The 12,484-nt window shown below is 44.5% G+C and overlaps 1 protein-coding gene across 2 annotated transcripts in view; it reads left to right on the top strand.

Annotated features, from left to right (window-relative positions):
* Asrgl1 (asparaginase and isoaspartyl peptidase 1) overlaps positions 1–10,820 on the top strand; it is a 49,566-nt gene extending 38,746 nt beyond the window's left edge. Inside the window, exons 5-7 of one of the 2 annotated variants that reach the window (XM_008837547.3) lie at positions 2,397–2,515; positions 9,345–9,455; positions 10,518–10,723. In XM_008837547.3, coding sequence (XP_008835769.1) covers positions 2,397–2,515; positions 9,345–9,455; positions 10,518–10,723 — 436 coding nt within the window. Of the gene's footprint in view, positions 1–2,396; positions 2,516–9,344; positions 9,456–10,517 lie in introns of both variants that reach the window. The other variant, XM_008837546.3, reaches the window with a different exon arrangement.
* Positions 10,821–12,484: the final 1,664 nt, after the last annotated feature.

Here is a 12,484-nt window from a genome sequence, read left to right as displayed (position 1 = left end):
ATAAAAGGGCTATTGATCTGAACCGAACTCTCAAAATAAGGAATAACAATGGCTACGAAATACCTTAAAAGGTAATCAACATCCTTAGTAATTAAGGAAATGTTAATCAAAGCCACTTTAAAATTTCATCTAACCCCAGTCAGAATGGCTAAGATTAAGAGAACAAATGACACCAAATGCTGGCATGGATGCTGGTAAAGGGAAACCCCCATCCGCTCCTGGTGGGATTGCAAACTGGTGCAACCACTGTGGAAATCAGTATAGAGGACTCTTAACTAAAATTAAATCTATGATATAATCCAGTCATACCACCCCTTGGCATACACCCAGTGGATTCATCCTACTACGGAGATACTTGTACAGCCATGTTTGTTGCTGCTCTTTTCACAATAGCTAAGAAATGGAAGCAACCTAAGTGCCCCTCAACTGGTGAATGGGTAATTAAAATGTGGTACATTTACACAATGGAGTTCTATTTATCGGTAAAGAAAAATGAAAATCATGAAATTTGCAGGTAAGTGAATGGCACTAGAAACTGTTATACTAAGTAAAGTAACACAGACTCAGAAAAATAAGTGACATATGTTCTCTCTCATTTGTGGATCCTAGCTCCAAATCCCTAGATGTGAGTATAAATACCCTGATGTAACTGCAGAACCCAGGGAAATGGAAAGGAACCGTGGGGATAAAGAGAAAGAAGGAGCTCAAGAGAGTGGGATAGTAGGAGACAGTGTTACTAAGGGGGCAAAGGGGGGGGCACTTTAACTGGGGAGGGAGAAGGGAGGATTATACAGGAGGAGTGAGAGGAGAGATAGGAAGTGCTTAGATAGTGTAAAAAAACAGAGGGAAGTGTATTAGTTCAAAGTCCAGCTGAAAAACACACATGCAATAAATAGCCACGTGCATGTGTATAGCTAAACACTATACAACAGAAAACACAATGCCAGACAGGAGAAGACACCCTTCAAGTCGTTGGTCAGGGTAGTCCAAAAGACCCCCAAAATAACACAGGCCACAGCCCTTGATTGCCTCCCAGAACTTGAAGGTAAGACCTTATTTCTCAAGATAGGCCACACTTTGGACACAGGGCTTGGAGCAATGGCGCTGGAACTGATCCGGAAGCCTCCTCCCTGAAGACTAATTGAAATTTTTTTGATAAAGTAAATACTCAGTTCAACTGGGCTGTGCCATGGTCAGAAGATCCATAGATCAACTCACTTTTATTGCATGCTTATTGTGCTACTTGGAAAAAACAAGTCTAAATCAATATGTTCCATTTATTTTACATCTGTTTCTTTTTTTCATTTTATGTGTATTAGTGTATTGCCTAGTGTACCTGTGTTGTGCAATACCCGAGGAGGCCAGAAGAGGGCATCGGGTCCCCTGGAACTGAAGCCAGGGATGGTTGCCAGGCACCATGTGGGTGCTGGGATTCAAACCAGGTCCTCTGCAAAACAGCCAGTGCTCCTAACCGCTGAGCCATCTCTCCAGCTTCTTTAAAAGAATAGGGGCTGGGGCTGGAGAGATGTCTCAGCACTTAGACCACCTGAGTTCGATTCCCAGCACCCATTTTCTAGCTCCATGGGGATTCCATGCCTCTGGCCTCCACAAGCACCCTCATTCATGTGTGCACACAGACATACACAGTACACATAATTAAAAGTAATAAAAATATTTTTTAAAGATAAGGTCTCACCCCCAGCACTCGGGAGGCAGAGGCAGGCGGATCTCTGTGAGTTCAAGGCCAGCCTGGTTTACACAGTGAGTTCCAGGACAGCTGGGGCTACAGGGAGACCCTGTCTCAAAACAAAAAAAAAAAAAAAAAAAAAAAAAAAAGATAAGGTCTCACCACGTAGCCCATCTGGCCTTGAACTCATGATCCTCTGCCGCAGCCTCCAGAGTTCTGGGAGAACAGGTATATCCAACCACTCCTTATTACATCTGCTTCTTAAATTATAGTTTTCAAATTAAGTGAAAATTGGAAAACAAACTTTAGGAGTTAATTTAAAAGATCATTGAACAGGTTACACAGTTACAAAATGGCTGCGCTGCTATTAATGTATTCTTTTTTTGTTACTTCTTTTTTGAGGCAGAGTCTCACTATGGATAGATTTGGGGGGGGGCATGGTAGCTCACACCTTTAATCTCAGCACTCAGGAGGCTATCTCTGTGAGATCAAGGTCAGCCTGGTCTCCAAAACGAGTTCCAGGCCAGCTAGAGCTAGAGGGAGACCCTGTCTCTAAAACACAAACTAAAACAAGTGGAAAGTCAAGGAATCATCTGGAAATTGCCTATAATTGACATGTAGAATAGAAAACAAAAGCTTCCGTGAACGCAGTTTCAGTGGGAGTGCTTCTCATCTTCAGCCTGTCGCTTTTTCTACCTATTTTTGATAGAAACACAGGAACCGTGGGTGCTGTTGCCATGGACTGCAATGGAAACCTGGCTTACGCAACCTCTACAGGAGGAATCGTTAATAAGATGATTGGCCGAGTTGGGGACTCACCTTGCATAGGTAGGACTGAGGGACAGTTCCTGCCCTACCTCTTGCCTTCCCTGATCAGACTCTCCCATTCTCTGTTCTCTTCCCTTCTCTCCTTATGTCTTTTCCTGTCTCCTCTTGACGGCAATGTCTGGGAGTGGCAGTTGGGTTGGAAGGCGCTGTTGGGACCACTGCTTTGAAAGGGTGCTCACGTCTAGTAGGCACTTGGTTTTTCTTTGATTGCATTTTTGGGGACAACTTGGGGGAGGAAATGGAGGTGGGGAATGCTAGAGTTGCTCCCAGATGACTGCACAGGATGCCTGTCTTCTGTTTAGCCCCAGTTTCAAGATCCTTAGGCTCCCTTGGAAAAAACTAAATGCATCATGTCTCTTCCCATGCACTGTTCATTCATATTAATGATATAAAAAAGCTAAGAAGCTGTGCTACAGAGATAGCTCAGTGGGTAAAGTGCTGGTTCTGTAAGTATGAGGACCTGGGTTCAATTCCCCTGCCCCCACATAAAAGCCTGATGCAGCAGTGTGCATATGTAATCACAGCACCAGGGGGAACAGAACCAAGTATATTCCCAGAGCTCTCTGGCCAGCTACTGTCACCAAATTAGCGAGCTCCAGATTCAGTGAGAGACTCTGTCTCCAAAAATAAGGTGGAAAGAGAGAGAAAGACACCTGGAATCTACCTGTGTCCTCCACACGTGCACACACAGGCAAGCACACCACCACACATACACCACACGCACAGGCTAAGTGCTTAAGTTTGCAGGCTCTGGATGTGATTGGTACAAAGTAGCACACTCCTACGGAACTCTTACAGACTAAAATATTCCTTACATTAAAACTGAAGGACACCATCTTACTCCCAGAGCACAGTGGGAGTATGTGTTTCACTCTGTGCAGATTTTCAGAGTTTTCTAGTGTGAATTCCCATAAACCCTTGCAGTTGACTTAAGTTTCAAGAAACAGCTAAATTGTTCCATCTGCCCAAAAGAGCAGTTTCTACTTCTGGTGGAAAACATCACCCTGTTTAATATCCTGCCCTCGGTTTCAGTAACAAGCTACACTCTTGACAATTCTTTGTGCCCTATATTTAGTCATGTCCTGAGAGGAAATACATGTCTTTAAAAACCAGAGGCCGAGATGGCTCAGCAGTTATAAGAGCACTGACTGTTCTTGCAGAGGACCTGGGTTCAGTTCCCAGCACTCACATGGCTGCTAACAGCTGACTGTATAACTCTAGTGCCAGGGAATCTGACACCCTCTTCTGGCCTCTGCTGGCATTGTATACATGAATGCACTTACATGCAGGCAATACATTCATACACATAAAAATTAATTAATTCATTTTTTTAAACTGCCAGGTACATAAATGAAATCTCCAAAGCATAGCTAAATATTTTTTTAAAGATGCAAGAATCCTGGGCTTGGTGGCACACACCTTTAATCCCAGCACTTGGGGGTGAGGCAGGAGGATCTCTTTGAGTTTGAGAGTAGCCTGGTCTACATAGCAAATTCCAGGCCAGCCAGGGATACATAATGAGGCCCCACCTCAAAAGAGGCAGGGGAGCCTGGAGAGATGGCTCAGCTGCTAAGAGCACTTACTGCTCTTACAAACCCTGGTTCACATCCCAGAACCCACATCAGGCAACTCATAATTCCCTGGAAATCCATTTCCAGGGGATTCTACATCCTCTGGCCTCCACGGGTACCTGCACATACATGGGATACACAAACTCACATAAGCGCACATATAAATGGGGGGGGTGAGAGAGACTCTTCCTTTGGCCCCAGTTGGCCTAGAATTCACTATGTAGACCAAGCTGGCCTCAAATGTTGGAATTAAAGGTGTGTGTCACCATGCACAGCCACTCATAAATTTTCTAATTAATCTTAAAAAAAGAAACCAGACACTTGACAATTTCATTAACTCCAGAGACATGAAATGGTCACCTTGGTACTCCTTAGCAAAAATCCTGCCCTGCTCATTAGTGTAGCTTGCATCGGTCTCCAGAGCTACCCAGGGTGAGATCCTAGGAATTAATTTCAGGCTTGTTGAGTTCTCATGAGGAAAACGTCGTGACCTAAATCCCCAGAAGCCCTTGTCTTGGTCGTAAGCACAAATGTATTCTTGACCTTGCTGATGAGTGTTCCTGGGGAGGGCCCTGGTCTCTGTGTGAGTGACACTAGGCACACAGCAACTTTCAGTCACCTCAGCAGTACCACTGTCATCCTGGAAAATAGTGGTTCCCATGCCAAGACCACCCATAGAGTCACCCTGCCCTTTTGTGACCCTAAAAGAACTGAAAACAATGATGACTTGGCTGTTTCTGCATAGTAGGGCCGTATTTACACCATAAGGTCTTTCTAGTTCATCCCACAGCACAAAGTTGAAAGTGGGAAATGCAAGCGCTCATATTCCTACGTAATCTCAGCTCCCCCCAGGACCAGAACCACAGAGTTACCTGCTTTCAGAAACCCTGGAAACTATAACACTCCACAGAACATCCTCACTCTAAGCCTCTTCCCCATATCCATCATCATTCAGTAAGACAGATGTCAATATAATGCTTCCATATCAACCAAAGTAAGGTAAAGGAGAACCCTTCTGGGGCTGCAGGAATCAGGCTGATGGTTCTACATCAACAGGTATAGGGAGGATGGAGAGATGACCATAGAGTCACTTAGTCTAAGACTAAGGGAGAAATCAAAGTAGCTTTAGATCCAGACCTCCAGTTAAATGGATAGCCCAGAGTGAATGGTTCTCCCAGGTCTGATTAAACTGCCTTCAACAGATAGAACTTCCTTCTACATCACCTCGATGTGCATGGAGGTTAGCCTAGGAAGGGTCCAGTTTCCCCAAAATTATTTTAATGTGGTGGCTTTCCTAGTCATCTAAGTGACACATCCAAGGTGTTCTTCATTCATAGGGTGTAGTATGTGGGAGAGGGATAACCTCACTCAGCATGACGGAATGGATATTCTTTGGGGTAACCTAGGTGTTGCCCTGCTGTCCCAGCTCTATGAAAGGCTACACCTGCCTCCCTTGAGTTTCCATCCTCCTGGATTCCCATGTGTTTACAGGTGTTCCCTGTACACTTGACTCAGCAGAATTCATGACTATGGATCTGATCTTGGTCTACACCTCACCACTCTGGGATTATGACATTATATGGCATAAGCCTTATGATTTGTGCTTTAACTTTTTGACTGTTGTTGCTCAGAATCTATCAGGGTTTTTTTTCTTTTTTATTGAATGTTTGCAAATTTCATACAGTATATTATGATCATACTTAGATCACCTCTTATTTCATGTACTTAATACCTGCTACCTGATTTCACGTGCTCTGTTATTTATCTTAAAGCCTATTAAGTCTAATTTGTGTCCCGGATCCACTGGAACTGGATTAACCAATCTGGCATCAAACCCTTAAAGAAAACTGACTCTCCCTCTCCCAGCATGCTATCAGTCAATAGTTTTCCAGGGCTTCTTACCTACTTTCCCATTCCTATGCTGGGATTTTTGTTGTTGTTGTTGTTGTTGTTGTTGTTGTTGTTGTTGTTCCAAATATTTTAAATTTTTATTGAACCTTTGTGTATCTCATACCCAACTTGTTAATCATCTTTATACCCCCTTCCCCATCATTACCCTCCCATACCCCGCCTCCCTACTGGATTTCATGCATTCTGTCATTTATGATAAAGCCTATCAAGTCGAGTTGGTATCCCCCGTCCTTCATTTATCCACTGGGGTCTAGTCAGCCTATCTAGAGTCACTCCCTTAAAGAAGATCAGCTCTTCCTCACTCAGCAGTAATCAGCCACCCAATAGCTCTTCAGCTAAGATTGGGGCCTGCTGCCCATTTCCAGAGTTCTATGCTGGGTTTTTGTCTCCTTGAGTTTGCTTGGCTATTATGCATGCTGATACCATTGCTGTAAATTCATATGCACAAGGTCTCAGGAGCCTGTGAGACTCTGTATCCATGTGGTCATGCACCTTCTCCCATGGCTCTTATAATCTTTCTGTACCCACTTCTACAATGATCCCTGAGCCCTGGGTGGGTAAAGTTTAATATGGAAGTCCTGTCCAAGGACCTCGCTCTACAGACTCATATTCTCTGTGCTTTGGCTATTTGTGACGCTTTGTGTTCATTACCCTCCACTTCATGAGGGATTTCGTTGATGAGAGTTGCTCCACCAGGCTCCGTGAGCCTTAGGTGTAGAGGTTCCATTGTAGCTGTGTCACTTAGGGTCGGGCATTTCACAGACACTTAATCTCTGTGTGTGACCAGTTGTGGAACTTTCTAAAAGTCTCTGTTGTAAAAAGAAGCTTCTTTGAGGTGCAATGACTGGCGTACTTATCTGTAAATACAAGGATCAATATTTAGCACATATTAAGAAATTACATTTTTCTAGGGGATGTGACCACCTTGGGGTTTTCTTTAAGATCTATGACCTCTCCATCCATGGGTATTTGGCTGTGTTTACAGTACCACACGTGAGTTCCCTCTATTGAATGGGCTTTTAAGTCCAATTAGGTAGCTGCTGATTACTCCCAAGATAAAAGTGCCACTACTGCCCCAATATAGTTTGTTGTGCTGATCATTGTTGTGATTATTAGACCTTAAAGCTGGAGTTGGACCATCAATTGATTTTCGCCCTTAGAAGCTTGCATAGTGTTCTCTAAAATTATGAGAGCTAGCCTTCAGGGATGTGGCTTCCAGGTCAGTTCCAGCTCCAAGTCCTATATCCAAAGTATATCCTGTCTTCAGCAATAGGGTCATACCTTTAAGCTCTTGGACGTAATCAAGGACTGTGCCAACAGACTGTGTAATTTGGGGGAGTCTCTTGAACTTCCCTGGCCAATAACTCAAAGGGAGGTATCTCCTATCAGTCACTGTTTCTTATTATATTACCTTCAGCTATACACATGGACTCCGGCAGAGGTAGTGTGTATGTAATGTTTGCATTTGGTTTTGAACTAATACATTTCCCTCTGGTTTTTTGCACCATCTAGGCATTATTTATCTCTCTCCTCTCTCTCTCCCCCTGTATAACACTCCCTCCTCCCTTCCCAGTTAAAGTACCCCCATTTTCCCCATTTCACGCTTGATAATACCTGTCTCCTATGGTCCTCCTCTTGAGCTCCTTTTTCCCCTTTACCCCCATGGTTCCTTGTATAACCTTCCCTCTCCCCCTTCCATTTACATACCCTCATTTTACCCACTTCCCCCTTGGTAACACCTGTCTCCGACTGTTCTCTCTCAGGTTCCTTCTTTCCCTCCTTGGTTCCTTTCCATTTTCCTGGCTCCTACAGTTACATCAGGATATATACTCATAAATATAAAGATTTCGTGTTAGGATCCACAAATGATGGAGAACACAAATCGTGTTTCTGAGTCTAATTCACTTAGCATAACAGTTTCCAGCTCCATCCATTTATCTGCAAATTTCATCATTTTGTATATCTTTACCACTGAGTAGAACTCCATTATGTAAATGTAGCACATTTTCATTATCCACTCACCAGTTGAGGGACACTTAGGTTGCTTCCGTTTCTTAGCTGTTGTGAAAAGAACAGCAGCAACCACGGATGTACAAGTATCTCTGCTGTAGTATGAGTTTTGGGGGTATATGCTAAGGAGTGCTATAACCAGGTCATATGGTAGATTCACATTTAGCTTTCTAAGCGTTCTCCATACTGATTTCCTTGGTAGTTGCATGAGTTTGCAATCCCACTAGCAGTGAATGAGCATTCCCCTTTCCCCACATACTCTCCTATGCTGGGATATTTTTTTCTAGCTTAAGCCTACATGGGTCTTCTGCATCCTGTCACCATTGTTGTGAGTTCATAGGGGTGACTACCCAGTTGTCCGGAAAACTGTTTCCTTGTGGTCATACACCACCTCTGGCTCTTTCAATCTTTCCACTCCCTCTTCCACAATGATCCCTGAGCCTTGGGTGCAGAGGTTGAATATAGGTGTCCTATTCAGGGATAAGCACTCTGCAGTCTCTTATTCTCTGCACATTGGCCAATTGTGGGTCTCTGGGTTAATCACCACCTGCTTCATGAGGAAGCTTCTCTGGTGAGAGTTAAGAGATGCATTAATCTATGAGTATAACAATAAGCCATTAGGAGTTAGTTTAATACCATGTCTGTTTAGCAAAATAATAGTAGTAGGCTCTTCCCTATGGCCTGTGACCTGTCAGATCTTGACTGACAGTCACAGACTCCTAGGCCTGATATCAGTGTCAGATATTGACTCCATCTTATGAAGTGGATCTTAAATCCAATCAGAAAGTGGTTGGTTACTACCATAACATTCCTGCCACTGTTGCATGAGTGGGCACATCTTGCCAGACCAGTTCTTGTAGCTCTCAGAATTCACAGCTGGGCAAGGCTGATGATTACTTTTCTCCTCCAGTAACATGCATAGCACCTACGCCACCTCTCCATCTCCCATATGACTTTTTCTAAAAGCCTCTAGTGTTATCCCTTCCCATAGTCCCTCCTCTGCCCTGCCCTCCGGTTCCCCACCCCCTTTAGCCCTTCCTACTCCATTATCCCCTTTTTCCCCTTTATATCATTGCATCCTATCTTCCCTCCCATGAAGCCTCCCCGCATCATACAATTTCTATGGATTTTTCAAATTGAAACACACATATGTACGGAGTCAAAGCAAGCATCCACTTATAAAAAAGGACATGCGACATCTTTCTGGGTCAGGGTTACCTCACTCAAGATGATTGTTTCCAGTTCTGTCCACTTACTTGCAAATTTCATAATTTCGTATTTCTTAACAGCTGACTGTTACATTGTGTAAATGTACCCAATCACCTTATTTTGAGCAGGAGCCGGAGGTTACGCTGACAATAACATTGGAGCTATTTCAACCACAGGGCATGGGGAAAGTATTCTGAAGGTGAATCTCGCCAGACTCACCCTCTTCCACATAGAACAAGGTACGTAGGATGTGGAGCAAGCTCATAACTGTTGAAGACGAGTTCAGAAGCTGCTTGATCAGTGACGAGTACTGTGTGAAACTTTCTTGTCCCCTACAGATGTTCCCCCAAGGACGTTCACACTATTCTAACTCCTGCCTACAATTCTGGTAGGATCTGGTAGGAGAGCCTTTGGAACATTGCTCTCAGGGGAGGGGAGATGTTCCAGTAGGTGAGAGTATGTTGCCCAAGCATGAGGACCTGAGTTCAAATCCCAAGGACGTGCAAAATGTCAGATAGTTCACGCTCCTGTAACCTCAGCACTGGAAGGATCAGCACTGTGGAGACAGGAGGGTCACTGGGATTTGCTGGACAGTAGACAGACAAACAGCAAGCTCCAGGCTTAGTGAGAGACCCTGTCTCAGGGAATAAGGTAGAGGGTGATAGAGCAGGACACCAGGTGCCCTCTGGCTTCTATGCACATGCATGGGTACACACAATTCACATATACACATACTGTTCTCTTTTGCATCACTGGAGACAAGGTGATAGAGAAGTGTCAACCGTAGGTATAGGAGGGAAGGCAGCTCTGCTTAGCTGATATGAGGCCTCTATCTTGGCAAGAAACCGTAAATCCTCCCTATAAGCATTCAAGGCCATGACTGTCCAAATATTTCACAAGAAGCACCTTAAGGAGTGATTTATATTGACTCCCAGTTTGAAGGACTACGGTCCATCACGGTGGGGAGTTCTGTGGCAGGGGGAGTGTACAGCAGCTGTTTGCTCCCATTTCGGTGGACCAGGAAACAGAGGCAGGATAGGAAGCAGGGCCAGGCTACAAACCTCAAGCCTCCCACTCCTCCTATCCCTCAGTAACCCCCTTCCTCCAATGAGGCCCACCTAAAGATTCCACAACCTCCCAAAACAGCACCACCAGCTGGGATCTAGGTGTTCCAATACAGGAGCCTATGAGGGATGTTTTACGACCAAACCATAACACCAGCAAAAACTATTTACCAGAAACTTGGACACTGCACAGGATATTATTACTTGTATATTTTCTCAACCTGTCCTTGTTTACAGGAAAGACAGCAGAAGAGGCTGCTGAGCTGGCACTGAATTATATGAAGTCAAAGCTGAAAGGCCTAGGTGGCCTCATCTTGATCAGCAAAACAGGAGACTGGGTAGCAAAGTGGACCTCTGTCTCCATGCCCTGGGCAGCCGCAAAGGATGACAAGCTTCAGACTGGCATTGACTTTGGTGATACCAAGATCGTGGACCTGCCCTAAGCCCCTGAAGACTGTATTCTGCTCACCAGCTTGGAAGAGAAGTTCATCTGCTTGGTATGAAGGCGTAGCTTAACCAATTAGATGTAAACGTGGAAAACTTATGCAGTCTGTCCCTCCTTTTGTTGTCTTGATCAATAAGTCAGTGAATGTTTGGTTGAGGGTCGGGTTCTGGAATTATGAGAGTGATGCCTATATTAAGACTGAAATAAGGCCAGTGAAAATGGCAAACCCTAGGAGCCCTTCTTCTCCAGTCTCCATTGTGCAGGGTTAGAAGGAAGCTGCTTGATCTTGACCCCAAGATCAAGGGAGAGGGTACTGTTGGGATTGGGAGACAGCAGTTTGCAGAGCCTCAGCTTGGGAGGGTGTGGAGGGAAGGGCCCAGGAAAGGTGTTTGAGACACAGGCACAGCAGTAGAAAACCTAAGTCCAGGTGAACTTCAGAGTGTTTTGCAGAGTTCTCTGAGTCATAAGAACACCTGGCAAAGCCTGAAACTCCAGGAAGAGAGGTGCTCTTCACTTGTGAGAGGGAAAACAGATTTTCTAAGACAGTTCAAACCTCTGACACGTTCCCAGGTTCTTGAAAGAGGCTCCATAGCTTCGTAACCTGGAGACTAATGGAGTCTGGGGGAGTTCTTAAAGTCCGGGGGTTTTCTTGGTTCATGGGTGAGCTTCCTCACCTAGCATTCTTCCACAAGCCAGTCACACCTGACCCAGACCCACTGGTCTTCACACAGGGCTCCACAGCACTCATGGCCCTCTCCAGCCTCTCCACAGTGGAGAGTGGTCAATCAGTGGAGAGATGGCACCACTGCTTACTGAGGGAGGACACTGCCCAGTGCTTTGGGACCGTCCCACACACACTGAATCATATGACATTCTGTGTGGTGAGCATGATAGAGAAAGCAATTTCTTTGTGGAGAGTGTGCCCGTCCACCTCTCGATGCACTGGAAATGACATTTCTGCTCTGATGTATCTGCTCAGCTTTTTAGTCTGTCAGGACTTACCTTCTCTCTGGGAAGAAATTGCTTAACTTTAAATTCCACATGCCACTAATAAAATGTATTTTGAAAGAATAACAGCATGGTTAGGTGTCACTGTTGACCAAGACCAGAACAAACATAAGCTCTCCCCTTGGTCCCTCAATGCATGTAGGTATAGTAGAGGAAGGGACATTTTGACATTTTAGGGGTTGTGTGTACAAGAGTATATCCTGCTTCATGGAGCTTAGTGGGGAGATTTTCAAAACTGAACTTTCTCTGAATGTGTTAAGGAAGAAACAAAACTATTTGCAAGTATCAGCCAGGCTCAAGATTCATCTGCCCAACACTTCACCAAGATTCACAGTAGCTTCTGACTCAAGACCCTACATGAATCTGTCAACTGTTCTGAACTAAAGAGAAGGAGACAACACCTAGATGACCCTGGGAATGTTAACATTCAAGAATTTTTTGTCTATGAAATAGAGTACTCTGAAATTAAGCGGAAGTAAAGAAAACTCAGTGTTGTATCTTAAGGATCCTACGGACAGAAACTAGAGCCGGTGCCCAGCTTGAGAGGTCTGCATTTATAAACCTTGAGAACCTAGGTGTATAATGCCTACCTTCTTAGCAGGAAGTGTTTTGTTCGGGGGTATACTTGTTTGCTAGGGCTACCACAACTTCAAACTGAGTGACTCAACCATCAAAATTGTATTTTCTCAGTTCTAGAGGCCAGAATTCAAAATCAAGAGGTGGATTCTTGTTTTACTTTGGTTGGTTGGTT

The sequence above is a fragment of the Nannospalax galili genome, unplaced genomic scaffold (assembly GCF_000622305.1).
Source record: "Nannospalax galili isolate Female #2095 unplaced genomic scaffold, S.galili_v1.0 scaffold818, whole genome shotgun sequence".
In the NCBI taxonomy this organism is placed as follows: Eukaryota; Metazoa; Chordata; class Mammalia; order Rodentia; family Spalacidae; genus Nannospalax; species Nannospalax galili.
Note: the sequence above shows the minus strand (reverse complement) of the source record. Positions and strands in the feature narration are given on the sequence as shown.